Source organism: Sporothrix schenckii (assembly GCF_000961545.1).
Source record: "Sporothrix schenckii 1099-18 chromosome Unknown Cont44, whole genome shotgun sequence".
NCBI classification, from domain to species: Eukaryota; Fungi; Ascomycota; class Sordariomycetes; order Ophiostomatales; family Ophiostomataceae; genus Sporothrix; species Sporothrix schenckii.
Genome location: NW_015971145.1, coordinates 6,325,363 through 6,353,019, shown reverse-complemented (window position 1 = coordinate 6,353,019; position 27,657 = coordinate 6,325,363). Strand labels below are relative to the sequence as shown.

Below are 27,657 nucleotides of genomic sequence, written 5' to 3'. Positions count from 1 at the left end.
TTATTTTTTTTTGTCTTCATCTAATTTTCCTTTAAACTTCCCTTTGTTTGTTTTGACCCTTCTTCTCGTCTAACCACCCCACAGGCGACCTCCTACAGATCCTCAATGATCTCAACGTCATCATTGTCAGATCCTCAATGATCTCAACGTCATCATTGGATCATTGTCATGGTCGCCGGCAATGCAGCCGAGAAGGGCCGCGCTCTTATCGACACAGTCCCTCAGATGCTCGCTAACCCGGGCGCCTCGCCCGCCTCCGTCGGCGGCGCGCCCATCCCCGACATGATTGTCGTAGGCGCGACCGACATTGACGGCATACGCGCTCCCTTGTCACAGGACGCCGATTACCTCACAACGTACGCGCCCGGCAAGCTGGTCCGCATCCCCGATAATATGGGCACTTACACCTGGCGAGACACCGGTACGTCCCTAGCATCGCCCCAGATCGCCGGACTGATCGCCTACTGGCGTGCACTGCCGTCGCGCTGGCAGACCCAGCTTCAGCAGCCCGCCAACGTCAAAAAACTGCTGCGCGCGCTGCACCGGCCCATTGCCGTGCCCGGCCGCCCGATCGACGCCCTGAGCCGACGCATCGCCTGGAACGGCCAGGTGCTCGACAAGAACTGCCTGCTCGACGCGCCCTCGGCCAACGGCAACGACTGGTCGCAGGTTTGCCCTACGCTTGAGGACAACCTGGCCGCCCAGCCGGACGGCCCCTCCGCCGACAGCTGCGCTTATCAGCCGGCTAGAGTTAACCACGCCCGCGGCATCCACCAACACGACGCACCGAACAGCTGCGGCTGGCCCGGCGACTCGGACGCGCAGTCCATTTCCTTTACGCCGAGCAGCGTGGCTGGACCGATTTGCACAGCCGGCGGCTGCGGCACGCTCTGCACCGGCTACTACTGCGCACCGCATCCCACCGGCACGCCGCCCGACTTTCAGGATCCTAAGGATCCCAACAACGGCAACCACCACAGCACGACGCTTATTGGCGGTGACAGCCAGCCGAGCAAAACCGCGAACCCGCCACTGCCCCCGCCGCCGACAACGACAACCGCGCGGCCCTTCCCGACACCGACCAACGGCCGCGTCGTAATCGTGCTGTCCGAGGAAGACGACCAAACGCCCGGAGGGCGCACGTTTATCCGAACGTGGCTGGTGTACAACATGCCCGGTGACATTCATACTAAATACGACTTGTGTAACATGCCCACTGAAGACGTTCTATCCACGCCCGCAGACACACCGGCGGCCGGCGTGCAGTTCCCACCCGATCTCGGCCCCTTTGTTGTTCAGAGCAGCTCGTGTCAGTACCGCGGCAGCGAGGAAAATCTGGGCGGCCTGATCTGCAAGGGCCTGGGCTTGGTTGTCTGCTATGCGAGCAAGACGAGGAAGTACCGCGCCATAGAATTGGTGCAGGTCGTCATTTGCTTTTACTAGCTGGGGGGGGGCGGGGGCGAGGTAAGGCCCGTACTTGTTTACAGCAAAATGGAAGAGAGCCGTAGGTGATAGATGCACATGGACAGTGGAGCGATGCAGTCCAACAGCCAACATTTCCCAAGAGTGCTCGCATCATATACAGAAGTTGTTCCCTGGTTCATTCCTACGTCTACCGTGTGCGGATGCAAACTCAGTGTACCGTGTATCGCCTTTATTATGCCGCTCAGTGTACCGTGTATCGTCTGTATTATGCCGCTCGCCGCATCTATTATCCTTGACAGATTCGTCGTCCAGCATTGTGTCAATATCCTACGTATTTCCGACAGCTCCTCCTCTGACACCATTAGTGGACTCTCTCTACAAGTGCTCGGCGAAGAACTACCCGAATCTATAGTTGTATACTACAGATTGCGCGCCCGCGTCCTTTCTACACGGTTTTTGCGTTTGCCATCCATACCGCCCCGTCACAGTGCATCCAGCAAACCAAATGAGAACCGCAACGCTTCTGTGGGTCCTCTGCGCGTACCACGCCCGAAAAACGACAGCACTCGCCGCAGACACAAGCCAAATCGTCCTTCATACAACAGCAACACAACTAGAACAAGAAGAGACGACATTGGAGATAGCCATAGCCACGCCACCCACGGCCGGCGGCGACGACTTAGCCATAAATTACGTCGTCCCAGGCGACGAGGACACCCGGTACGAGGACAGCATCGATGACCTGCTTCTGTACCGCGTTTGGTACGACGACGACGAGGCGTGGACCGCCTTTCTGCGTATCCTGGCCCACGCCAACTACGACACACCCGACAGCGACGACGACAGCGACGGCGACTGTGTGGACTTTGACGACCCAAGCGACCTGCCGTACACTATCATGGACGACCGCGCCGCCTACTCCGGCGCCACCAAGGACGCCATCCGCACCGCTTTCCGCGCCTGGGTCGACGACCGCTCGCCTGCGCGCGATGGCGCCGGCGTTGCCGTGCTCAGCGGGCCCCACGCCGCCTTCCGCCTCAAGAACATGCCGCGGTACCGTTTTTGCCTGTACGTCGACCGTGACGCCATGCTGGCCGCCCGGTCTACGTACACGCCCTACACGCGTAAAAACGGCCGTCGCGGCGGCTTCTACTCCACAAGCGGCTACGCCGTGCTCGTGGATGCCGCCTTTGATGACGCCTACTACGACAACCTGGCCCGGCCCACGCCTGAGCCCGACGAGAGCGAGCGCGAAGACATGGCCAGCGGCGACTACACTTACGAGGAGTGGCTCGACATTGTCACCGACGGCGACGACGGCTACCCGCCCGTCGAGGGCCGCGAGTCCCTGGACGTGGGCTGGTGCTTTGTGCGTCTGCCCACGTACAGCCTGTGCGAGGCGCTGCTGGCCAACACGGAAGAGTGGGACCGCTATTACAAGCGACCGCCGCTTGTGTACCCCGACGACAAGCCGCTGAGCGAAGCGCGGTAACTGTCGGTGTGACTGAAGTATCTGTGACCATGCGGGCAAGCAGTCGCAGGACATGTCGACTTCCACAGTTGTCTACAGGACGGTTAGAGTTTGTGGTGACGCGGGTATAAGGATGTGATGGCGCCGACAATGAAGAATGGAAGGCGTCGGTATAACTGGGTGGTAACCATTCAAGTTTTGGTTGATCAAAAAACAAATAAAGACATCGGTTGATTCTTGTCACTCAAGCCTTTCCAAATCAAACTCGGGTCTTAAAATAAACATGGTAACACAGTCGTCAGTATCACCTACTTGTCTTCCGTTGTGGTATTTAAACCGTGGCCAAGACGACTCGACATCGATAACACCCGTCTCCCATCCCACTCGCCTCATCTGGAGCTGTTGTCGAATAAGCATATGGGCATAAAATTAGGGTCATAGTCTGTTGTCTCTGTTGGAATTCTCCTCAAATCTATAAAAGCCTCATTTCCCGATTTTATGCCCTGGACTACAGCCAACAGTATCGTTAAGGCCTATCCGACTAACAACTACAACGGTAACAAGACCGGACAATCTTTCGTTAATAACCGTATATAATGTCGTATACATTAAGTAGGTGTTATCTAGAATTACTATCACTGTTACGTATCTAAACAACCCATAGCATTCTAACTAGTCTAAACCGTAAGATCGATAATCTCTTCTATAGTTACAGTATCCTCCAAGACCCGTTTATCCCGACTACATGTCCAGTTGCCAGTCAAGACATTAGTTCCAACGAGGTTTCCGTCCTGATCCACTTCCAGTGATCCACAAATCTTTCCATCGACATCCACAACGGCTGTTTGGGCACCTGGCTTGGCCCCGTATGTGACAACTTCATTATCATTTGAATAGTCGTACACGGCACTGTGACCTGCTGTGTTGGTAGAGCCGAGGACGAGAATGGTGTTATCACGAACATAGAGAGCTAGGGAACCAAATCCATGACGTTCACGGAACCAGCCAGGGCCAATCCGGACCTTATTCGTAAAGAACGACGTCCAGCGGCCGCGAGGAAGGTAAAATTCTACCTCGCCATCTTCCTCGAAAATTGGTGCCGCGAGGAGGCTGCTACCGATAAAAAACTGGCGGTCGAGGGTCCAGGCAGTAGGGTCATCGGGAAACTCAATACAAGTGGCGCGTACGCTTACAGGAAGACCGACGGCGACCGACTCGTGACTTTGGGCCAAGATGTAGGGTAGCAATCGGATCTTGAGCGCCGTCCAGCGCGCAAGTGTCGTGGTGGCACTGCCAGGAGATCGGTCGTCATCATCAATAGTCCAGGGTACACGATAGGAATTGCTGCCATGCAAACGACTGTGGCTGCAAAGTAGGCCAAAAGCAACCCACCGCTTGTAGATCCAAGGCGGCGGTGCACCCTCAAAGCCACCAATGTCGACGGACCAAAAACTGAATCCAGACAAGCCAAGCGAGAGACCACCGCGCAAAGACTCGGCCATAGCAACAGCGGTACTCTCACAGTCACCGCCCCAGTGCAGAGGGAAGCGTTGCGTCCCAGCTGTAGCGGATCGAGCAAATAGGACGCCCTGACCCGTTCCGAAACGAGCAATTAGGGCCTCATAGACAACACGGTTGTATTGCAGCGTGTAGTAGTTGTGCATCCGGGAAGGATCAGTGGAACGGTCGTACCACTGGATGTCGCGCGTGGGAATGCGCTCGCCAAAGTCGGTTTTGATAGCATCAACACCAATATCGAACAGCTTATCAAGGCTGGCTGCATACCATGCACATGCGTCTGGGTTGGTGAAATCAACAAGTCCCATGCCTGCCTGCCACATGTCCCATTGCCAGATGTCCCCATTGGGACGGCGCAACAAGTAGCCCTTTTCGGCAGCATAGGAGAAAGCGGCTCCGTTCTGAGCTATGTAGGGATTAATCCAGACGCAGACTTTGCGGCAGAGGCCCGAAGCCTTGAGGCGCGCAATCTGCCCGGCCGGGTCGGGAAAGCGCTCCGAGTCAAAAACAAAGTCAGTCCATGTGAAGGCACGCATCCAGAAGCAGTCAAAGTGGAACACATCGACCTGCATACCGCGGTCACGCATGCCACTCAGAAATCTTTGGACGGTGGATTCGTCATAGTTTGTGGTGAAGCTGGTGCTGAGCCAGAGACCATAACTCCAGGGCGGCAGAGTGTTTGGCTGGCCAGTGAGCAAAGAGTATCGGTGCAGCACGTCACGCGGAGTTGGCCCGTAAATGAGATACCATTTGAGGCGTTGACCACGCACAAGTGCCTCAACGCGAGAGCAGCGCGCACTGCCAACCTCGAGCTCGATGCGATCGGGCGTGTCAAGGAACACTCCGTACCCACGTGAACTCAACCAGAAGGGGATGTTCTTGTAGGCTTGCTCGCTACTGGTGCCACCGTCTGCATTCCAGAGTTGTACCTGCTGGCCGACCTTGTTGAACCCGCCGAATCGCTCACCCAGTCCGTGAATGGACTCTCCCACGCCGAGGTCCGTCTGCGAGAAGATGTAGTGCGTCTTGTCACTCATGGTCTCTATTTGTTGCGGGTTCGATATGGCCGGACTAATTACAAAGCCCACGCTTCGGTGGCCGAGAGAAGTCAGAGTGTGCCGACTCTCACCAGCTGCTACCGGGTGGAAACGGATACCAAACGCTCGGGAACCGTCCCCGTTATTCGTTGTTACCGTTGCGGCCACAGTTCCCGACGCCACGGTCGTACTCAGTGCGTCATTGGTCACCACTGCGTCGACTGCCAGCCGGCCATGAGGGAACAGTGCGAAGTTGGGGCCGCGGCGCAGTTCACCGTCCCAGTGCACAACTTCCACTGATACGATTCCATCAGACTCGGCCTCGATGGTGAGCGTCACAGTCGGCTGGTTGAGAGTGTCGCCGCGGGACCGGATCTTTCCCGTCGGGCACAGCAGCCGGATACCGCGTGGTGTTGAGGTTGTCTCGTATATTTCTTCAGCGTAGTTGACAGACATGCCCTCAGCCGTGTGCCACATTCCATCGCGAATCTTCATATTGGAGAAAAGAAGAGTGTTTGTCGAATGCAAGCGAGATCTTATGGCCAGCGTATAGCGCCAAATGAAACGATATTGGCTGGACGGAAGACACTCTTGTATCATACATCTCCTGGGAGAGAGGTTAGAGCAGAGTCACGGTAAGGTCCTGTCGGCGACGTGTAATTTGCAGTGGACCGCCGACGCGGAGTGATTCAGAATTTACGAAAAGTGAAGGGCAACGGAAGTCACTAGTACAAAAAAATGGACAGAAAAAAATAGCAACAAATTACAGCACGTTTTAATTTTCTCGCGAGCAGCGAATATTTCGCTCCAATCACAGAACGTATCAAAATATCATCCCGGAATAATAAGAAACGGATCGGCTCGCTGACGAAGTTGCGGTGCGGGGTAGGTGGACGTTTCATGGACGCCATTCGGCTCTAAGGGCCGACGTAGAGCATCCCAACGTCGGCGTGATTAGAGTGACATCGCCAACTCGCCGATCAAAGACGAGAAGGTGATAGATTTCCAGTGGCGACATCTGGCAACTTGCGTTCGTTCACTACGCGTGTGCAATGTTTGCCAATGCACAGTCCTTAAGTAGTCTAGCACAACACGTTCCTCGTTTCTGGTGTCTGAGCATTTGATCGATTTTGGGATTCCTGTGTCGCGCGAGCAGACCAAACTGGACTCAATCTGCTGAACGCACCATATTATGCTGTTGCCAGGGAAAATGACGAACGTCGCCGTCCTCGAACACAGTGAGGTCCAGCTTGGCTACTTATCTAAGAGGCGCGGGAGCCTCGTTGTCTAAAATTCAAGGGACAGAAGCAGTTAATTCTAAGCCTTACCGGTATAAGGACAGGGGCCCCGGATAAACATTATTGACGGCGAACGTGTCGTATGGACTTCCGAGACCCTGGGACATTGTTTTGAAATGGGGGAAAGCAGAGTATGCAAAGTTGGTTCGACCGTATATGTCCCCCGCTTGGTGTTACCCAATAATATGGACGGGGTAGCATGTCGTTTGGTAGTGGCGCACGGGCCGGTATTCCTACCAAGCGACATAACACGACTTGACGTTTTTCAAAGCAAAACCCCGCTGTGAAATCGAACCTAAAGTTACTGTAGTCGGTCTAACATGTACCGAGCAGCGGAGATAAACCGCCTGGGAAAATTTGCGTGACACAAGACATTGTAACAGGCTTCTCGTCTTATCTTAGCCGGCACGTAATATTCTGTGATATATATTACCTGTGCCGTTACCAGGCATGTGTTTTATGCTTCATGCCAACTATCGCCCCCCTAAACCTCATTTTAGTATCGTATTCCAGAATCGTGGTTCCATTTCCGCCCCGCCCGTCTGTGCAAACATGGCTGATATCGAAATCGGCACGCAGGCCGCACTGCACCTACAGGACAAATTAGGTGCAACGTCCCTGCTCGAGGCCAAGAAAGCATCCGATGCCGAGCACGAGGAGTCTACTTGGGCTGCCCTAAAGAGAAACCGCAAGGCTGTGCTTTGGTCGCTCATGGTTTCCATGTCCGTGGTTATGGAGGGCTATGACACAATCCTCATCAGCAATTTTATCGGCTATCCTAGCTTCGCAAAGAAATATGGAAATTATTATGGCCCTGATAGGGGCTACCTCATCTCCACTCCGTGGCAGCAAGGAATCAGCATGGGCAGCACGGTCGGCGCCATCTTCGGTACGTTCTCTGGTCTTTAACGTCTCCTTACTTCATGTTGTAATCTGACTAGTTAGGCGGCATCATGAACGGTCAGTTGTGCACACGGTTTGGCTACAGAAAAGTCATGTGCATCTCCTTGGTTTTCATGGCTGCGTTTATCTTCATCACCTTCTTCGCCAACTCTCTCGCTGTTCTACTCGTCGGCCAGATCTTGTGTGGCTTCTCTTGGGGTGTTTTCGCCACCGTCGGTCCGTCTTACGCCTCTGAAGTGTGTCCAACCAACCTGCGCGCGTACCTGACGACTTACGTGAATCTCTGCTGGGCCATTGGACAGTTGATTGCTGCCGGTGTCATGGAAAGCCTGATTAACCGCCCGGATCAGTGGTCCTACCGCATCCCTTTCGCCATTCAATGGCTTTGGCCTTTGCCATTGACTATTGGCTGCTACCTCATGCCAGAGAGCCCCTGGTACCTTGTCGGCCGCGATCGAATTGAAGAAGCCAAACAGAGCCTCCGTCGCCTTACATCCGACCGCACCAACGATGAGCTTAACGGCCAGCTGGCCATGATTCTGCACACAATCAAGATGGAGTCTGAAGTCACAGCCGGCACTAGCTACTTGGAGTGCTTCAAGGGCAGCGACTTGCGGCGCACCGAGATTGCTTGCCTTGCCTTTGCAGGTCAGATCCTCTCTGGCAGCACGTTTGCATATGTAAGTCTTTGCCCGTTTTTGTCGTTCTCGATTCGTTCAGTACTTTATTTACGTCATTTTCCTCGTCCAATGTTAACAAAACGAGGTCCCAACATACTTCTTTGAAAATGCCGGCCTTAGTCCCGATGACGCGTATAAGCTGAATCTTGGCACCACTTCGATTGCCTTTGTGGGCACCATACTATCTTGGTGGCTTATTGCCTATATCGGCCGCCGCTCAATTTACCTTGGTGGCCAGGTTATCACGCTTGTATTGCTTTTACTCATCGGTATCGTCAGTGTGTCTTCTCACACCAAGGGCGCTCTGTGGGCGCAGTCTGCCCTGTGCATCCTCTGGGTACTGTGTTACGCGATGACTTTAGGCCCTATCGCCTACTCGTTTATCGCAGAAATCTCCTCCGCCCGCCTTCGACCATTGACTGTGTGTCTCGCACGTACATTCTATCAGATTGTCAACATCTTCTCGCAGGTTGTCGAGCCGCAGTTTATGAATCCCACAGCGCTTAATGCCAAGGGTAAGACTGCGTTCTTTTGGGCCGGTACGGGTGTGCTTATGCTGGTCTGGGCTTATTTCCGTCTTCCGGAACCAAATGGCCGCACTTACGAAGAGCTTGACATTCTGTTTCGCCGCGGGGTTTCTGCACGCAAGTTTACAATTGAGAAGGTCGATGCTTACGAGGAGGTAAACAACCTGACGAAGATGGAGGAGGTAGTGGAGCACCAAGAAGACGCGACGCAAATCAAGTCGGGGTAGATAAATGGTCTCCACCAAATTTAAATCTGTGTAGTAAGATCGTCAACTTTTTTCGTTTCCCGGTAGTCTTCATTCCTTAAAGTGTATTATTTTACCATGTATGAACATTTGTTTAGTTAGAGTTTAGTTCTTCACCTAACCTCACCATAATATACCACTTACACCGTGTCCTTTTCAACTAAACGAGTTACTTATGTGTCACTTCTTATGACAGGTGGGGCAACAAGGCCCACATCTAACAGTTTACTTCCAGGCGGCTGATGCCACGTAGTGGTTGAGTTGCACCTTGGTTCAACTGTTTAAAAAATGAAATTCTAGATATTGTTAAACCGATTCCCGTGCGTGATGTTATCGTGTAAGGTCTTGTTGTTGGCGACAGTCTGGTCCATAGTAATACGACGAGGGGTCTTTAAAGCCTAGTTTACGTTAGTGAGCTGCCTTGTTTCTTCGTGTTACTCACTGAGATTTAGAATGGTCCGCGTTTCCTGCTCCGCGATGCGGTACGCTAGCACCTAGTCTACGACTGCTTCATCTTGTCGAGGCGGGCTGTATTGTTCACGCCGCTCGCTGCAGCATCTCTGTGGATCTGGTTGACGTGGTTTGTGATTTCCCCCCTCAGAGGTGGACGGTGCTGTCCGTGTCCGGAATCGCAACGGATATCAGGCTTTCAAGTCCTCATAGCTCCCGTAGTTTGCATCGGCAAGCTTCTTCACCGTAGAAAAAGTAAGATGTAAAGTAGATTATATTGAACATGTCTTCAATATTTCAAGTTATTGGCCGTCTGACAAGTCAATCCCATGTCTCTGGGTCTAGAGGATCATTTCTCTCTCTATAGGTAGCGTCAAATGGCATCCGGACCGTATGTGCACGAGCCCATTCCTGGATCTTGTCAAAGCGCTTACAGGTGTGGAGGACGGTGCCCCGTTCCATGTGTCGGCGCCGGTGCTCGTCCCAGCTCCACGTCAACGAACTGATGTCGGCGCTACACATAAGAGACTGCCGGATGGCATCAATGCAGTGGTCGATATGATGTGGCCCGAGTAGCTCGTCCTCATCACCAGTATGAAGGCCGGGTGTGTGTGGTACGTAGTATTCGGGATGCAGCGCTTTACGGACCATGTTCTAGATAGGCGACAATGTTATCGGAATATTCATAGCGCATTTGGGGTTGAGTCAGTTTATCGACTTACAAGGCAGTGTAGCTGGTGAAACACGTCTAGCTCAACGAGATATCGTCTCTGTTTGTCATGAGGAAGTAGGATTGTCTTGTTGGGCAGTCGTGCGGCCATGTCCTTTGTGATCAGGTTGATGCCCACTAAGAGTAAAATTAAAACAATGCATCAAAGAATTGGTGTGAGTTTGTAGACTCGAACAAATGCAACATAACCTACTCTCGTACAGACCATTCCAACGTCGGTCTAGCTCTGGAGATGGTTTGCCTTGGTATTCGGTCTCGTCGCCGTCCAGGCCAAGCCGAAATTTGCGAACTTCGTATTCAACGGCATCCTGCGCTGGGCCTTTTCATTTGATTCGCATTAGGAACGAAGACAGCAAACTGACTGCAGAAATAAAGAATGAGAATACATACTATAAAGCAGACTTTCGTGACACTCTCCGTTCAATGCGCATCTTGGTGAGCCCTGTCGCTGTATTAGATAAAGGACGACAATGAACAGGACAAAAGATAAGCACCAGGGCGCAACGTAAATCCATGATATCTTTCTCGTTTTAGTCTTCCGCAAACGTCTAGACATATCCATTTCATCGTCCTGGTCGGTACCTAGGCCATGGTTATGCCTGCCCTGAAATAGGTGGCGGTGGTGATCCATATTTTCTTTTTTACTTGGCTGAGTAAGACAAAAATCACGAATGCGAGAGTTTACTTATTTCAGGCTCGTCGTGAATAAGTCACCCTGCAATTACTACTATTTCAGTATAAATACCTCATCCGGATTCCTCTACCGACGCATGATGACTATTCAATTCGCGGCGCAGCAATTTCATCGGCCATCACAAGAACACGGCACGTACGCCGCCATAACCGCCTCAGATATTTTCTTATTTCCTATTCCTACTCTCACTCTGATGTTCTTTGACAAATAATATAGGAGTACAGAAAATGCGGCAATAGTCAGAAATAAAAAAAGTCACAAGCAATTCACATTGCGCATTATGTAGAGCATCGCGTTCTCGCTAACAACCCAATTCCGTTCTAATTCACCAGGGAGGCATGCGTATCCATAGAGAACTAAACTACGGTGGCGCTATTGGACGATTACAACACAAGAAAAATGAGTGTTGCCATGCATGGAGCTTCTAACTACATTATCGTAGTTCTAAAGGGCCTATCAAAATGTTAATGACTAGATGAAAAGTTTAAGTTTCTGGTATACAAGCTCACCTGAGATACAGACCAAGGATCTAGCAGGCAATGCCGCGCTTGGAACTGATCTCGGCGCTCCATTGAGAGCGAAGCGAGTAACAGTCGGGCGCGGCTTCGTCCCGCTTGTCCGGCAAAGCAGCTGCTTCGGTCACGGTATCGAGACCACTCACGGAAGCAGACTCCTTGATGTCGTCCTGGGCCTTTTGTCCCCAGGCGCTTCGAAGAAAGTAGCTTCGCTTGTCCAAAGCGGTTTCCGGGTTCGCATAGTGGACCACGGGTATGGAGATGGCTCCGACAACGAGCAGGGAAATGGGAAACGTGGTCGTGACGAACTTCATTTTTGACGATATAAGGCTGAATCTATTTAGAATCTTAATTTTGTTTTTTGTGCTTGTAGTTACTGCGTTTCATCTTTTAAAAATAGGACGAAGGGCGAGCGGCGTATGATTGTATTTTATGTTTACTGTTAGTCTTCTTAATGAGGGGCTTGTCTTTCTTTCCTCTCACTCCTGATTTATTCCTTTTTAAAAAATGTATGTTGAGCTGACCGACACTTCTTTGATTGAGGTCTATACTGGTGATTACAAGACCGTGATTGAGGTTGCTCCGACGATATACCAGGAATGCTGTATCACGCACAGCCAGTTTTAAACGATATCCGTACTATTTTAAACTTTGTCAATGCCACCTTCCGTGTTCGGCGCCCCTTACCACCCCTCAAACCCACCAAATGGTTTGCGTGTGATGCGTAGGTTTTAGTCCACGTATGGATGTAATCAAAGTTTGCAGATGAAAATAACAAAAAAAATTCTAGATGCAGAAAACAAACAATAAATGTTTAGGTGACGTACTGTCTGTTGGCGCCACTATCAGCTCAGCCGTTCCGCCGCTATTAGACGGACGAAAATCACTTGATACGAGTGATAACCATGCAGGACCTTGCTGCCGTATGAGTTTCTGGCTATTGGCTGTTGGCGAATTTTGGCCGGCTATTCATCGTTTCCTAATTTTACATTTCGAAGAACAATTGAATTTTATCAGTCTGAGATGTACTTTTGGCTCGATTGCCGCCATGTCCTTAGAGCGCGGCGCGTACTTACAAAGTATCATTAGCAGTCTCGAATTCGGCATCAAACTCCCGGCCGTGCGCAGAATAGCCAGCCGCCCATACTTGAATCTTGTCGAAGTTCTTACACACGTGTGCCACATCTACATGCGGTACATTGGTCTTGGTCGCGATGTCCCATGCCCAGGTCAAAACGCTTGTGTCTGCATTGCACATGAGTGATTGTCGAATCAAGTCCACGCAGTGGTCAATGTGGTCCATCCCGAGCAGCTCTTCGTCGGTTTCATCGTGCCGCGCGAAATTTCTGTCCTGTAACACTGTGTGGCTTTTGTAATAGTCTGGTCGAAGAGCCATTCGAATCATGTTCTGAGAACGTGTCAGCAGTACCCCAATTTATTTCTTCGGCTAATGCTAATTTTGTTATCGTACCAAGCAATGTAGTTGGTGAAAAACATCCAGCGAGATAATGTAGCGACCCTCTTCATCGTGGGGAAATGGAATTGTCATGTTTGGTAGCTGCAATGCTGCGTCCAGGGGGATAAGACTCGGTATTCCGGCTAGGATATGTAAATATTAGCTACTCGTAGGTTCGCTATTTAAAACTTAAGACAAACAACGACCACTTCTTACTACTGTAGAGATCCCTCCAAAGCTTCTCAACTTCCGGAGAAGGTGCTGCCTGGTAGGGTGTCTGCTTATCACCGAAACCCAACTGGAAGGTGCGTACTTCATATTCGATGTCATCTTTAACAGGGGCTGTACAGGAGCTCGTCAGCATGAAGAATGATGGTTGCGGTATAATGGCTGCATATTGGGATTTCGTACTGTACAATAAGTGCGCGGGACACAATTCCCGTCTAGGAAGCGGCAGAATGTGCTGTGAGAGAAGTAGACAAACAACCAACAGCCAGGCGATGCAGTTGGAGACCACAACGAGATAATGGAGCCGCGGAGTATGCAACGTTGCGGACTGGCACCGCTCTGTGCCTCCCTCAAGCTGATTCTCGCTTGAGGAGTCGCCCAATAAATGCTCTTTTAGTTCGTCGTTTCGGGCCGAGTCCATCGTTGTGTGTGTACTGTTGTAGCTGTGAAATGTAGTATTTAGATACAGGGAAGCGGGTACTGTTCTTCGAAAGTGGCAGACGGGGACAAGCGCCGATATAAATATACCTGACGATAACAAAGTCAGGCCCGGTTATTTTCAAAAGGGAGAAGAAATATCTGCCGCTTTGTTCCAATAGTTGTTTCACTAATTAAAAACCATATAAACAAAAGCCTTTCCGACAGAAGGGAGGGAGTGTCGTCAGTTAGGTAATGTAGGTATATTAAGATTACCGACAAAATTCAAGTACAAAACGTAACTCCAGAGAGTTCTTCAACTTGTAGCATTCTCTCTCGATGATGCCAGTTTCAGACCATTCAAAGGTTTTCATGATGGCGCCCAAGAACTACGAGATCCTGCCTTCTATTAATGAACAAGGAAGTCCCTTCATCGACAGTCCACCGAACAAACGGCAGTCGTGGCTTGGAAGAGGACTAAGGTTCTTCCTCTTCGAATTAGCTCATATTATTTTACTTTTCTTGTTACTAAACGCCATCTGGACGCGCCCCTCGTGGCGAAGAGATACTGATTTTACCTGTGAGATTCTATTTTTTACTCACCAAAATGCGTTTTGAAATTTGCTTCGCCTTTTGTTGGACACTCAGTATTAAGTTCATAAAGACGACAATCTGAAGGAATACAAAAGCACAGAAGTGTTTGATCTCTGGGGGTATCGGCGTGAAAATGCAAACGAGACCTTGTGGGACACCATATTTCCGAATGGCGAGGGTCTGATCAGCATTCCACGAAATAATAACCTGAATGCTTCTCAAACTTCCCGAGCATCGCCTCTTGACGACGGCCACGTAATTTATCAGGTTGGAGTCTTCCACCACCTTCACTGCCTGGTATGTCTACCACCCCCCTATCCTTAGCTCGTTAACTTAACTAACCGCGATCTAACTGCCAGAGAGCCACAAAATGGGCTCTGGAGGGCATCTCCGTGCCACCGTTGCCCGGCATCTCAAGCCCCGGTGACCCCATGGACCACCCGCTGCACTGTGTTGATTGGATCCGGCAGGCTCTGATGTGTAACGTGGACCTGTCTCTGGATGCCACTGAGGATTTCTGGACGTTTGGTCATGAAAGCCGCCACAACTGCCGTGACTTTATTGCTGTGCTTTCATGGACCGAGGAGAACCGTTACCGGGGCTCGCTCGCAGATCTGCGGAAAATAACCCCAGCAATGCCCGCACCGTGGTTACAGGATTAAACGATGGTTGTCGAAATAATTTTACCTTGTTGTTGTCTCATTTGCGTCGTATTTTGCATTTACGATTATCTCTCTTTTTACATGTTCTCTAAACGATACACGTAACATATCAGGTCTCTGTTTACCACTGCGTAATTTAAAAGATATAAAATAATCTATGAGAGACCGAGTAGTAAAGCTGCGGATGCGGCATGTGAGTCGGACACGCCGAAACAACCCATGTAGCCATTTTTTCAGGCTCACGCACGTCTTATTCCCTGTCGTAATTATTAGTATTAAATTATTATATAAATAACCGGGCATAATTTACCGCTGTCGCAACCTGACTATAATATAAATTAATAAAAGGGCAGTTTCGCGCCGTATGACAGTCATTAGATTCAAAAATCATATAAACTAAGTTTCATCATAATCCCCTCCTCGTTCTTTACTACTTCTCTCCCTTGTAATATTCTTCACCGTTCTTCATCCTCGGTTTAATACAGCCACAGAAGAGTCCAACACTGCACGCCAAAACCAACAAAATGTCTGCCAAGAAAACTCTTACAATTTCGGTCAAGACCAAGGCGTGGATCCATGACATCCTCCAATCCGAATTTAGTCGCCAAGTAGAGTCCGTCGAGCTTCAGTTGGGCTCTAACAATACCCAGGTGTATACCGTGACCATTGCCGCTGGGTCGAACGTCAGGACGAATAAGACCAGTACCCGCACCACAAGAAGCACATGCGGCGTACAAAAGGAACGCGTTCCGCAACCAGGAACGGAGACGCTGCCTGCCGACACCACGACCGTTATTCTTCGCTTCACTGACGCGGGAGCGGATCTCAACGACACCATCCAGGTACAAAACGAGGTGGCGGCTTATTCTCTCGCCCGCATCGCCCTGGCTTCGCTGGATGAGCCCGTCACGCCCCGAATTTACGGATGGCGTTCTGTGAATTTGGACACAAAGGTCTCTGGCTGGATCCTGCAAGAACACATGCACGGCGTGGGACTGAACGATGAGGTGCTCAAAAAACTAGATCGTGCCGCCAAGCACTCTGTCTTGACAGACATCACCCGAATTTTCCACCTACTACAGCAGTACAAGCTTCCGGTGTCAGTTGTTGGTTACGGTGGTTTTAACTTTGATGATGATGGCCAGGTTACTACGGGCCCCACAACTATCCATGGCGCGACGAAAGCATGTGCCACTTATCACGAACTATACTATCAGTGCGTGACAACAAGTAATCCAAACCCAGAGGAAATGCCATACTAACACCAACAGGTATTTACAAACACAAATTCAAAGAATGGATATGTGTGACGTCGTGCAGGGCTGGCAGGATACACCGGACTTGCGCGCCCGTATTGATGCCTTTGTCGAGCGGGGCTTCCAACCTCTCCTCGGACGGTTTATTGAGGCAAACCCGCGCCCCGTGCTCGTTCACGGTGATATGAGTATGCTCATTCAAATTGCATAAAACTATAGGATGCACGACACTAACGGCGGAAAAAGACCTGCAGAATTTCCTCTACGATCCCCAGACGAGCCGCATCACGGCACTAGTCGACTGGAGCTTCAGTCACGTGGCCTCACTGTATGACGAGTACTTTTACTCGTTTCCGGAGCTGTTCCACATCGTGACGCCCGAGGACCCAACGTCGCCCTCCAATGCGATTCGACGTGCCCTTCTGCACGGACTGGTCTCTGTGTCCGACGAAGACAAAGCCGGCGCGCCGATGGCGGACTGGACGTTGATTGAACAGACCAACGCCGCATTTGTTGTAGAAAGCGTCATACGGCCGGTAGACCTGATGCCGGGCATTGACACGCTCTCGGATCTCTACTGGTTCATTCAAAATCTCAGTCCGGGCATGTTTTATATGTCACGTGTACGGGCCAAAATGGGACCACAACGGATCCAAGCTGTGAAGCGCAATGCAAAAGACTCACTGGAGCAAACATTGAAGCGGTGGGGATATTAGGCTAGTGCTATTTGTGCGTATTGGTCTTCCATGCCAGTCCGTTTCTATGTACTGGCATGATGTGTTTCCAAGGTGCAAATTTTGGTATGATCGAATCCTATTGTCAATCCATATGTCAACGTATATAATAATTCCGCAATGGCAACAGCAGGAAAAATGTGACAAGTATAGGCTCTTATACACAACACCTCTTGTGTATTTGAAGGCTACGTATTCCCCAGTCCCTTTCCCTTACCCCCGGAAGAAAAAATAGACCGACCCAAGTAAGTATTTTAGCTTAATTAATTGCTGATGTAGGAACGATACCAGTAATACCTACCGGAAACGTATCTACCCTTAGTTGACTGTTGACAGATCTCCGAACGACCCTTTAAACCCATTCTGCTCCAGATAGACGCGGAAGCGAGTATCCTCGTTCTCCAGCTCCTTGTCCATGGAAGGGATCAAAAACCATGAGATGAGACCGCCAACCGCAGCAAATGCCGCACCAATGAGGAAAACACCCTGGATACCTTTCTCGGCGTCGGGGAACGAGTTCTGGATTGGTGTGAACACCTGTGTGCCAATTGCTGCGCCGGCTTTGCCCACAGCTGCTGCGAGACCCAGAAAGTGACCACGCAGGGGCGTGGGAAACGATTCAGCACCACAAAGAAATGTTGCCACCTGTCTGCCCGTTAGTATGTATTCAATATTGTTTGCAGTTGCACGGCTGGTAGATACGTACGCCGGGACCCATCTCGCCCAACGCATTGAAAATGCCATAAAGCACTACAAAGAGAGGGAAAACGGATTGGATGGGACCGAGGGCGCCCCCAATGATAAATCCCAAAATGGCCCACAGGAAAAACCCCAGAGTCATCGTCTGCTTGCGGCCGATCCAGTCCATGAGTAGACCGCCAACAAGGCACCCGGGGAGATAGAAGCAGTTGATAACAGTTCCGAAGCCGATGTTTTGTGTAATTGTGTTGTTTGGATTCAATGTGGACACGATGGATGAGCTGAAAATACCAAACGGGTAGGTCTGGGTGTTTGCAACGGGTAAGCGTGGGTCGGAAAAAAAGGGACGATGGAGCCATTGCGCCCGGGGCTAGCAGATACGTACCACAAAGTCGTACATGAACCAAGCCAGCGATGTCCCAAGCATAGGCTTCCAATAACGCTTGATCACTAGTAGGTACGGGATGTCTTTCTTCATGGCATGCTTTCGGTACTGGGTTGACTGGAACCGGCTGAGGCGGAAAAATACGAGTGTTACGGGCAAGATGAATCCGAGACCGAAGCAGACGCGCCACACACCGTCACCAAGGTTCTGGTGGTACGCAGCCAAGACGATCAGCGCCACGATGCCCGCAACGACGAAGCCAAAGTCGATCGCAAAGTCTGTTGCGACAGCCACAAGCATACCTCGCCGACGGCGGCCATACGCGGTCTCGTCGGACGCCTCTGTGCTGCCCGTGCCGCATGTGGGATATTCACCTACATATGTTGATCCGGTGTGAATTACATTATATAAGCGGTAAGAAATGGACAAAGAGGTTGTATTGACGTACCACCAGCACCGAAGCCTGAGACGCCTCGGCCAATGATCATCATCCAGAGCATGCCAAGATCTGTCGTTCCGTGTGCAGCCGTTGCGATGATAATGCCGAGCACGAGGAAAAGCGTGGCAAAGATAATGCCGGTGCGACGGCCGAGCCGGTCAATTGCATAGCCAAAAAATAGCATACCAAAGATCTCGCCGATGAGGTACGCATTGGAAAGCCGCGTTTTGATAATACTGGTGAAGGCTACCGGGTAAAGCTCTGCTAGGATAAGGTTCATATATCCAATGATCTGCGCATTGTAACCATCCGAAAACAACGCCACACCGCTGACCACAACCGTGGTAATGGAAGAACGTTTTGTGACGCGGTCGGCGACATTCCCCTCTACCGGTAGTTCATTGTCGATAGCTTCGTTGACCACCATGGTTGTTTTGGGTTCGGAACCAAATTCGTCCATTGTATTCGAGATGCGAGTTGAGGAAATATTAGCCAGAAATAAACTTGAAATCTAAGCGGGTGGTTGAATTATGTGCGGTGATTGAAATTGCAAGCTCGAGACTTTCCTTCGAGCTTAAGTAGTTGAGAAACGTCCACTGGGTACCAAGATGTATGTCTGGTCGATGTTGTGACCATCACACTGTCTTCAAGCAAGCCATTCGGTTCTGCGAATGCCCCAATCATCTTTCAAGAAACAACATCGACTGCGAGAGCATGGTGAGCTTATCAGCACTATCCAAGCCCACGTGGGTATATTTATTGGGTGCTCATTCTTTTTTGCGTTTTCCAAGATGGTCGCCAGATAAAATGCACTTTACATAAGCGGGACAAGTGCGACCCTGTCCCATATTTTAGTGCCGTTGATCTTAGCGATGTGCAATGCAAGCGACGGCCGTTAGCCGAATAAGCGACAGCCAAACAGGAGTCCTCGTTTCCACAAAAGTGTGACGAAGACCGGGGCATAACAAGCATATTTACGACGAAAAGCATTCAATGGCAGTCTATCAACCATATTTGGAAGAAAATTTACTTATGACAACTTATCTTGTAGAGTGCGTGTGTTGTATAAAGATTTATATTGGACATGCCATCGCATTTTCCGCCGCTCGAATTTGAAGAACATACACACACACTCTTACACAAACATCCATTTTCTAAACAAGCACATTTGGTCGTTTAATTCCTGCCTTTTTGCGCCTGTCTCTGCCTTCGATTACCTTATTCCGCCACCATGGTTCTAGACGACGACCAAGTTGCCTTCTTTAAGGAAAACGGATATCTTATCGTTCGTGATTTCCTATCTTCCGAACAAGTCGCAGATATACAACGCTGGGCCCAGGAGGTTCATGACTGGGTGCCAACGGACACATCCGAGTTCATGCCCTATGAGGTCAGACTTTATCTATTCTTTGTTTTACAAACTGAATCATTTAATATCTAACATGTTTACAGGAGGTCAACGACAAAGGCCATACTGTTCTCTGCCGGACGGAAAATTTCGCGGACTGCCACCAAGGATTCAAAGAATTGCTTCGAGGTTCTACGCTGCAGGATCTCTTGCAATGCCTTTCTGGAGAGCCCATGCAATTGTTCAAAGAGAAAATCAACTACAAGCTATCAGGAAGTGGTATGAACGACGGAAACGTTGCGCGTGGTAATGTCGATGGCGGTTGCCTTGGGTGTGGATTACTAACGAGTTACAGGTGGCTTTGCGCCTCACATCGATGCCGTTGCCTACACTCACATCAAGCGTGTCAAGCATCTGACAATTCTTTTGAGTGTGGACCCATCAAACCTTCGGAATGGTGGCCTGGAGGTCGTTGATGGAAGTCATAAAATGGACGTCCCCATCGACCCTGCCACAAACTGCATCGAGTCAACCTGGGTGGATTCCCACACGTGGACGCCGGTTGAGCTCGAAGCCGGTGCGTGATTAACTTTTAAAGCGAGAGGCTGTACGTACTTACATGCACTGACATTATTCTCAATGGATTAGGCCAGCTTCTCGTTTTCACTTCCTATGTAGCCCACCGCAGCGGCGCCAACAAAAGCACTTCCGACAGAAAGGCCATCTACGCCACCTACAACCAATCATCCGAGGGTGATCTGCGCAAGGGATACTACGAACATAGAGGAAAGGAGTGGCCGGCGACACATATGCGCAAAGAGGGAGAATCGTATGCGACGGGCGCACTGACCTACGGTTTTGGTTCACCAATGCTCAGTGTTGGCGAAGGGAAGCAGGTCACGTTTTAGTCGAAAGTGCGATTCGGTCGTAGTACAATTATACCGGAGCCAGAGCCATAACGTTCTTGCATACATTTGACAAGACGTGGAATTTGTATAAAATATATACCATATTTCGCGGCCCTAGCACCGGACACGTTGACAGCTTGATCTCTTAACTGTTGGCATGAAAATCATTCGTGCGACATCCTTCATCCAGTGACGTAATTAGAACTACATTGTATATGATTTTGGGTTACGGGGACGGGAGCTAAGGTCATGTCCCTAGAAATGCGGCAGCCGACCGACAAAATCCAACTCGTCAATTAGCCGAAGTCTACCTTAAAATGGCCCTTTTCCCGTCCGTAAGAAGCCACATAAATATTATATATATTAATCCTGTCCGTCCTCAATACTCGACGCCCACTTACAGTACAAGCAAAACTGCATATTCATCACGTCAGTTTCCAAACCACCGTCTATAACCACCCACGAAGGGAAAGTCTTCACCATGGGCCTTCCGACAAACCATACACCGGAATCCGTTGTCGACTACATCATACGCATTCTCCACGCTTCTGAAAACACACCTTACATCGGCGAGCCAATTTCCCAGCTCCAACATTCCCTCCAATGTGCCGCACAGGCCGCCTCAGCAGTTCCACCTGTGGACGAGGATACACAGGTTGCTGCCCTGCTCCACGATATCGGGCAGTATGCACCGGCCACAGATCTTCGCGAGCTTGCTGGCGCCAGTACCATCCAAAATCTAGGAGGCCAGCCGGCAGGCCAAAGTGTGGGACGGGTCGGACACGAGACCCTGGGAGGTCGATTTCTCCTGGCACTCGGGTTCTCGCAGAAGGTGGTTCGCCTCGTGGAATCCCACGTCGCAGCGAAGCGTTACTTATGCGCAGTCGATCACAGCTACATGGACAAGCTATCTGATGCGAGCAAGAGGAGCCTTGCCTACCAAGGAGGTCCGATGAACGATGACGAGCGAGACACGTTCGGTGCTGAGGAGTGGTGCGAAGAGATGTGCCAGCTGAGGCGCTGGGACGATGAAGCCAAGATCGAGGGCCTTGAGGTCAGGAATCTGGAGAGCTGGAAACCCATACTTTCGCGACAGTTGCAAAAGAATATGGGAGAAACTTGAACTGCGGCAAGTCTAGCTAGAAACCTAGATTTCTATAAAAAATAAATGATCAATCTTCGCCTTTGAGATGGGCGACGACACAGCTTCATTATCGAACCGTAATCCTCAACGTGGTGATCAAAGTTCCAAGGTGCTTAAGCCACGTGCGCCAATTTTGGCTTCTCCGCCAGTGCCATGCAGGCAAGGCGGGCGTCGGTAGTAACAAGAAGTGGAGCCATCCTCTTCGCTTCTCGAAACCGCTCCCAAATCAATCGTACATATTTATTACGGCTCGGCAAGAATAAGCGAGATAAAGTGAAGTCATTCCATTCCCAACCGAGCATTGACTGAAAAGCGTTGAAAAAATAAAAGTAAATCCACCCCTGGGAGGCGACAGCGCCCCTGAGGCTTCGTGGACAATTCCCAATGACGCTAGCTCCACTACATACTCTAAATAAAATAGCCAGGCCAAACTGACCAATCCGTGTCAGTCTTTGGCACACGAGCACAGCCAGACGTGAACGAGGTCGGCAACAAGTCCAATGTCCAGCTCGGTAAGTTCCCCACGTCTGGATTTCCAGTCGACGTGAGAACCTCGAACTTTGGGGTACTGTCACACGATATTTAATTCAACGGGTTTACCAACACAAAACGGTCTATATATGTCCAGTTCAGGATTTAACGTACGTATGTTGCCGATTCGCTTAGCATGCAGCCGACCTCACAGCAACGACCCTCACAACGACCCATTGTCGGCTCGCACCGAAAGCTCGCTCTACAACTGGCTAGCCCTGACATGTGGCCTTGACATCGACCCGCTCCTCAGCACATATTGATCTCCCGTCTTCCTCGCCAGCAACACGGCCATTATGCAAAGGTCAAGCCAGCATAAACACTTTATCCGTGTTCGGAGCGGCTGTCTTACTTGTCGGTCCCGTAAAGTCAAATGTGACGAGACGAAGCCGTCATGCAGCAATTGCGTAAGACTCAAACGCGACTGCGTATACAAGCTCGCAAAAGCACGGCAGTCTTCTGTTATTGCACCGGGTGGGCAGCTGGAGCAAACACCGCAAAACATTAGTAGGACTAGCCAACGTGTTACGTCATACCGTCTCTCTCACGGGCCTCTGGTTGCAACATGCCCGGACAATCAGGATAGCCCCGAAACTCCTCGAAGCGTGGACACGTTCGTCCCGTGGAAGTCTACGCGAACAATCCACACGCACAGCAGTGGCAGCAATGTGATTACCGATACGAGCGTGGGAGCCGACGGCACTCCACCAGATCAAACGACAGCTACGTTCAGCTCTGAGTCCAGCCTAAATGGTGGTGATACATCCATGGCCTTGATATCCCGGGACATCGAGCTCACTGTGACCATCGACGTCTTGGCGCTGCGAACTGAGTCGCCACATATGACTACACTGTTTCTCGAACATGTAGAGTGCCCTGGCATCACGCCATTTGACTCTTGCAACTGGGAACTTGCGAAGCGCTACATTGTGCATTTTGGACAATCCTGTCCGGCGATTCATTCGTGCATCACCGCTGTCTCGGCGCTATACAAGGGCCACCTATATGCTCTCCCCCTTAGCGGTGCCCAGTCTCACTACTATTCTGCAAAGCGGCATGTGGATGATCTCCTCAACGATCATGGCAAACACTTCGACCTCACTTTGGTTGCGATATTCCTGCTGTGCTTATTCGAGTTCATCCATGCAGGCGACCTAACACCGCATCTGCAAGAACCGAGTCCGCTGCTCGTCAGAAGGTTAGAGACATGGTCTCAAGACGTCTCGTCACACTCAAAGCTGGCTCTACGCATTGTTGCGTGGCTGAAAATACTGCAGTCCAGCACGACGCGCGGTGGAGCCACAGGGCTTTTATCGAAACGTGTCTTTCGCCTGCTTCCAAGCCACGATGGCCCAATTCCAGACGTCGATTCACCACCCGGCCATGAAGCAGATGCTTCAAACTACTTGTATCAGCTGCTCAGTGGCCCCATTTTTCATTTCTACTGCCGTCTCCAAGAATTGTCGCGGCAGATCGCGAAGCTGACACTCTACCACCGCTCGCGTACGACAAGCAGGGACCAGCAGGAGGTTGTCAACCGTATGGCTAGTCTCAAGGCCCAGCTTCATGCTTTATGGGAAAGCCGGTCAGTGACGCAGTCTCAGTTGGCAGACGAGTTACGCGCCCAGCTTGCTCCTACCATCGCCAGTCGACTCACAACGCTTATTTCAATATGCAACGCAGCATATTTTGCTGAGCTCGTGGAGATTGGCCGGCAGCTGGGTGACCCGCTGTCAAAGCTACCCGACTCTCGAGACGCGCTTCTCAAGATCAGAGAAACCGTTGAAAGAGAGTCGACTTTTGGGAACCAAGGCAGCGAGAATAATGTGAACGGCGGGTTTCTTCGAGCGCTCTTCCTGTATGCAATTGAGAGCACAGAACAAGTGCAGATACAGTGGGCCGTCGAGAAAATCGCCCACATCCACCCTCGCATCTATCGAGGTCAGTTTTTTTCAGAATTCGCTAAATCATTGTCAGAGGCACAAATCCAAAAGGAAAGGCGTGTTACGTCGAGGTATTTCTGTATATGGTACTTCGGAGTATCACCTCCGTATATGTAAGAGAAGTAGCTCTTCAATTAACTATAAACTGTAACGCCCGCATTGTGATGAAGAACAATTGGAAACACCCGATATCTGCGATGCCACTAAGCGAATACCGACTTCATTCCAGTCTCCTGTTATCAAAATAGGACTGCCAATGCAAAAACCTGATGCGGCTTGTTCAATAGCATCAGTAGGAGAATGTCTCTGACACCATCTCTTCACTGAGACGCCACAACATTTGAGCCTCCACGGCATCTCTAGCCCAACTTTGGATCTGTTTGGCATCAACGACTTGCGAGTCTTCCAGATAAGCACCGTTATGCTCCGGTTTCTCGAGGGCCGGGTGGAAAGCTGCAAAAATGTGTGTTGCGACGCCCTCCGCCGGAGACTTTAGCATAAACGGTTGGTCCCAAAACTCGCGGTTTCCCAATTTTCGATCCAAGACGCCAAGCTCGGCGAAGTCTTCCATGGCAACGTGACGGGAGAGACTTGTCTCTATAATGACACCTGGGTGGAGGCTGATAGATATGACACCACGGCTACCGAGTTTCGCCGCGAGGGATCGGGAGAACAACATATTGGCAGACTTCGACTGTCCATAAGCTGTCCACCGATCGTATGTAGCGCCATCCTAATAGTGTTAGCTCCGTTATTTGTGAACTCAATTTTGTCAGTGGCAGGATGACTAACGTCAAAACTAATGTCTTTGATGCGGACGGGACTGAAACGAAAGCCATTGCTCGAGACGTTGACGACACGTAAAGGCCGTTTCTTCTTGTCACGGGATATTGAAGACAGCAGCAAGTTGGTCAATAGGAAATGACCGACATGGTTTGTCCCAAACTGCGATTCGATACCGTCCACGGTTTTGCTATATGGCGCTGCCATAATTCCGGCGTTGTTGACGATGACATCGATCGTGTCCACACAGCCTAGAATATTCTCGGCGGCTTTGCGGACCTGAGAAATCGAGGCAAGATCTAGCTCAATAACAATAGTCTTCACATCTGGTGAGATAGCCTCGATGGCCTTTGCCGTATCGCCGGCCTTGACCACGCTGTGGGAGGCAAGAATGATCACCGCCGGGCCGTAAGGTGCAATCGTAGTTGCGAATGTCGCACCCAGGCCGCCGGGGGTGGCCCCCGTGACCAAGATGGTCTTGTTGGCAATTTGGGACTTGCAGTCCCGCGCCACCTCATCTCCAGTAGTCTTGGACGTGTAGTTGGGCATAGTGGATATTTAATGAAGGGGAAAATAAAATTTCTTACGATGTCCAGGAGCGGCAATTGTTGTCTTGAGGGTGATGGTCTGCGATTGACAAAAGGAATGTGCAGTCTTGCTCTCGAATTGTAGGAGGGGTGTCGGGTTTTTTTAATCGACCATCAAAAGGGAAACTGCCAGTCATCGTGACTACACGAGGAGAGTTTCGCACAATGTTCAGCAAATTTAATGGCAGTATCATTCAAAACTATACCCAAATGAGACACATTTCGAACATGTCAGTTTCCTATTTTGTCGTTCTCTCTCGAAACTTTTACGACAGGCCCAATCGGACTTTGGACCAGGAGTTAAGGAAGGCTACAACGTGGCACGTTTGCGCTAACCCATTTCGGCTGAATTTTTTGTATGTCATATACCAAATTCGGCTTAGCGAACTGCCACTCGGCTTCCCTTCAAACCAAAATATTTATTAACCCTGTCGTCCAGCCTCTTGCGGTTTTAAGCTTTTCTTCTTACTTGCATCGTATCATATCTATTTTCAAATGTACCTTCGTACAGGACGTCCTTCCCATCAATATGGCCCTCAACCCGGCTGAAATTGTATTCCCTGTGGCAGCAAATTCGGAGATTTCGGGCGAGTCGGAGCCCAAGGCCATATTCTCTTACCATGCTGGGCCTGTGAAGGTTCCGGGTCCGTGGAAGCGTGGTCGTCCCAGAGGTTGGTTGTTACTTGCATTTGTCATAAATAAATTACGGCGTACTTTTGCTGATGCTTTCGGACTAGGTGACAAATCAAAACAGGCGACTGTACGAAGCAGAGACGACAGACAAAGGACGACGGCGCAGACAACCCACTTTGAGTTTATCCATTTGTCTCCAAGGACTCGACTCATTGACGTCCATTCACAGGACCGAATCCGCAGCCACGCTCGCCGAAATGCTCGATCAAGGACCTCGGAATTAAACAACGAACTGAGCCGCCAACAACGGAGAATCAATGGTGCAGGAGCTGGCTTGAGTGTTTCCGGCTTTGTTCACCAGTACAACATTCGCCAGATCGATGGTGTGGATCCCTTCAACACGCTTCCCGTTCAATTCGAACCGTACATGCATGATCTACTTGTGTCCCGTATGTTCAGGCTTGTCATTACACTCGCACTCCCATGTCATTGTGGAGCTTAATAACAAAAGTCAAGTCAGTACAACCGTCTGGAGAACTCTGTACACGCTAGAATGGGCTGTTGGGTTCAATCCGTTCATAGAGTATGGTCTTCCATTGGGGTTTGCTGACCCAGCCCTGATGCACACATTCGTCAGCTGTGCCGACACATTTCTATGCTACTTCGCCCGCAACAACAACAGTGCCCTCTCGCTCTGGCATTTGCACCGTGCCATTTCCATTGTCAACAAGCGAATCTCAGAAACGACTGTGCAAAGGAAGCAAGACACACCGGGGAAAATCGATTCAAGCACAATTATCATGGTGGCGGGGATTGCCATGTTCGAGGTGGGGATCTCACAAAGTCTGTACTCCAATGCCTATTTATGCCACCCATCTAACTTTGCCAGCGAGGTCGAGATCATCCCGACAATTGGAAGGTGCATATGGAGGGTCTGAAGCAGCTCGTCCACTGTTACGGGGGGATTGAACGTATCTATGAGCAGCCGTATGTCTTGCAGAAGATATTTCGGTAGGTGTACTTTCCTTCTTTATTCAATGGTCTCCCCGTGTCCTGAGCTGATGACGTGTTGCAACAGCGCTGATCTATACGGTTCGCTGGAGAGCGATCAGCCAACTTACTTTGACGGAAATTCGGCGTGCAGTCTTCTCATCGGTCCTCTTTCTCCGGGTCTTTTGCCCGGTTTGTCTCATACTTTCTACAATGACGGATTTGGTCATCTTTTGGCGGTATGCTCACACAATCCCATAATATCTCGGTGCCTGTCTCAGATTGACGAAGCAGTCTTTTTGTATCAAAAATACTGTACTCCATCTGCCAAACGTCATTCTACGGGGCTTTCAAAAGGAAATTCGACTATCAACAGCCAAAATGAGGCAACCGCTACTCGGATACGATATTTATTGACCGGGGCCCA

General features: G+C 50.4%; 15 protein-coding genes across 15 annotated transcripts; 9 read left to right on the top strand and 6 right to left on the bottom strand.

Moving 5' to 3' along the window:
- Positions 1-168: 168 nt before the first annotated feature.
- On the top strand, positions 169-1,443 carry SPSK_09324 (uncharacterized protein; the record flags this gene model as incomplete). The annotated part of the gene is made up of 1 exon (XM_016735898.1): positions 169-1,443. The coding sequence occupies one exon, from the start codon at positions 169-171 to the stop codon at positions 1,441-1,443; it is 1,275 nt and encodes a 424-aa protein (XP_016588724.1).
- A 487-nt stretch (positions 1,444-1,930) lies between these two features.
- Positions 1,931-2,917, top strand: SPSK_09575 (uncharacterized protein; the record flags this gene model as incomplete). The annotated part of the gene is made up of 1 exon (XM_016736147.1): positions 1,931-2,917. One exon carries the CDS (start codon positions 1,931-1,933, stop codon positions 2,915-2,917), a length of 987 nt encoding a protein of 328 aa, XP_016588723.1.
- Positions 2,918-3,573: 656 nt separating this feature from the next.
- On the bottom strand, positions 3,574-5,946 carry SPSK_08637 (family 31 glucosidase; the record flags this gene model as incomplete). Its single annotated transcript, XM_016735228.1, has 1 exon — positions 3,574-5,946. The coding sequence occupies one exon, from the start codon at positions 5,944-5,946 to the stop codon at positions 3,574-3,576; it is 2,373 nt and encodes a 790-aa protein (XP_016588722.1).
- Positions 5,947-7,301: 1,355 nt separating this feature from the next.
- On the top strand, positions 7,302-9,086 carry SPSK_08940 (MFS transporter, SP family, general alpha glucoside:H+ symporter; the record flags this gene model as incomplete). Its single annotated transcript, XM_016735524.1, has 3 exons — positions 7,302-7,638; positions 7,695-8,332; positions 8,418-9,086. 3 exons carry the CDS (start codon positions 7,302-7,304, stop codon positions 9,084-9,086), a joined length of 1,644 nt encoding a protein of 547 aa, XP_016588721.1.
- Positions 9,087-9,875: 789 nt separating this feature from the next.
- Positions 9,876-10,375, bottom strand: SPSK_09941 (uncharacterized protein; the record flags this gene model as incomplete). Its single annotated transcript, XM_016736508.1, has 2 exons — positions 9,876-10,208; positions 10,277-10,375. 2 exons carry the CDS (start codon positions 10,373-10,375, stop codon positions 9,876-9,878), a joined length of 432 nt encoding a protein of 143 aa, XP_016588720.1.
- A 1,132-nt stretch (positions 10,376-11,507) lies between these two features.
- SPSK_10117 (uncharacterized protein) lies at positions 11,508-11,807 on the bottom strand (the record flags this gene model as incomplete). Its single annotated transcript, XM_016736673.1, has 1 exon — positions 11,508-11,807. One exon carries the CDS (start codon positions 11,805-11,807, stop codon positions 11,508-11,510), a length of 300 nt encoding a protein of 99 aa, XP_016588719.1.
- Positions 11,808-12,565: 758 nt separating this feature from the next.
- On the bottom strand, positions 12,566-13,313 carry SPSK_09758 (uncharacterized protein; the record flags this gene model as incomplete). The annotated part of the gene is made up of 3 exons (XM_016736328.1): positions 12,566-12,844; positions 12,965-13,092; positions 13,166-13,313. 3 exons carry the CDS (start codon positions 13,311-13,313, stop codon positions 12,566-12,568), a joined length of 555 nt encoding a protein of 184 aa, XP_016588718.1.
- A 1,044-nt stretch (positions 13,314-14,357) lies between these two features.
- Positions 14,358-14,850, top strand: SPSK_09947 (uncharacterized protein; the record flags this gene model as incomplete). Its single annotated transcript, XM_016736514.1, has 2 exons — positions 14,358-14,366; positions 14,548-14,850. 2 exons carry the CDS (start codon positions 14,358-14,360, stop codon positions 14,848-14,850), a joined length of 312 nt encoding a protein of 103 aa, XP_016588717.1.
- A 524-nt stretch (positions 14,851-15,374) lies between these two features.
- On the top strand, positions 15,375-16,822 carry SPSK_09196 (uncharacterized protein; the record flags this gene model as incomplete). Its single annotated transcript, XM_016735773.1, has 3 exons — positions 15,375-16,066; positions 16,122-16,294; positions 16,326-16,822. 3 exons carry the CDS (start codon positions 15,375-15,377, stop codon positions 16,820-16,822), a joined length of 1,362 nt encoding a protein of 453 aa, XP_016588716.1.
- Positions 16,823-17,158: 336 nt separating this feature from the next.
- On the bottom strand, positions 17,159-18,823 carry SPSK_09037 (uncharacterized protein; the record flags this gene model as incomplete). The annotated part of the gene is made up of 4 exons (XM_016735618.1): positions 17,159-17,485; positions 17,547-17,843; positions 17,925-18,298; positions 18,373-18,823. 4 exons carry the CDS (start codon positions 18,821-18,823, stop codon positions 17,159-17,161), a joined length of 1,449 nt encoding a protein of 482 aa, XP_016588715.1.
- Positions 18,824-19,594: 771 nt separating this feature from the next.
- SPSK_09539 (uncharacterized protein) lies at positions 19,595-20,619 on the top strand (the record flags this gene model as incomplete). Its single annotated transcript, XM_016736111.1, has 4 exons — positions 19,595-19,753; positions 19,816-19,990; positions 20,067-20,288; positions 20,360-20,619. 4 exons carry the CDS (start codon positions 19,595-19,597, stop codon positions 20,617-20,619), a joined length of 816 nt encoding a protein of 271 aa, XP_016588714.1.
- A 481-nt stretch (positions 20,620-21,100) lies between these two features.
- On the top strand, positions 21,101-21,742 carry SPSK_09841 (uncharacterized protein; the record flags this gene model as incomplete). Its single annotated transcript, XM_016736409.1, has 1 exon — positions 21,101-21,742. One exon carries the CDS (start codon positions 21,101-21,103, stop codon positions 21,740-21,742), a length of 642 nt encoding a protein of 213 aa, XP_016588713.1.
- A 946-nt stretch (positions 21,743-22,688) lies between these two features.
- SPSK_09034 (uncharacterized protein) lies at positions 22,689-24,354 on the top strand (the record flags this gene model as incomplete). The annotated part of the gene is made up of 2 exons (XM_016735615.1): positions 22,689-22,701; positions 22,742-24,354. The coding sequence occupies 2 exons, from the start codon at positions 22,689-22,691 to the stop codon at positions 24,352-24,354; spliced, it is 1,626 nt and encodes a 541-aa protein (XP_016588712.1).
- Positions 24,355-24,526: 172 nt separating this feature from the next.
- Positions 24,527-25,569, bottom strand: SPSK_09523 (short-chain dehydrogenase; the record flags this gene model as incomplete). Its single annotated transcript, XM_016736095.1, has 2 exons — positions 24,527-24,970; positions 25,030-25,569. The coding sequence occupies 2 exons, from the start codon at positions 25,567-25,569 to the stop codon at positions 24,527-24,529; spliced, it is 984 nt and encodes a 327-aa protein (XP_016588711.1).
- A 567-nt stretch (positions 25,570-26,136) lies between these two features.
- Positions 26,137-26,524, top strand: SPSK_10033 (uncharacterized protein; the record flags this gene model as incomplete). Its single annotated transcript, XM_016736595.1, has 2 exons — positions 26,137-26,278; positions 26,442-26,524. 2 exons carry the CDS (start codon positions 26,137-26,139, stop codon positions 26,522-26,524), a joined length of 225 nt encoding a protein of 74 aa, XP_016588710.1.
- Between the last annotated feature and the right edge of the window lie 1,133 nt (positions 26,525-27,657).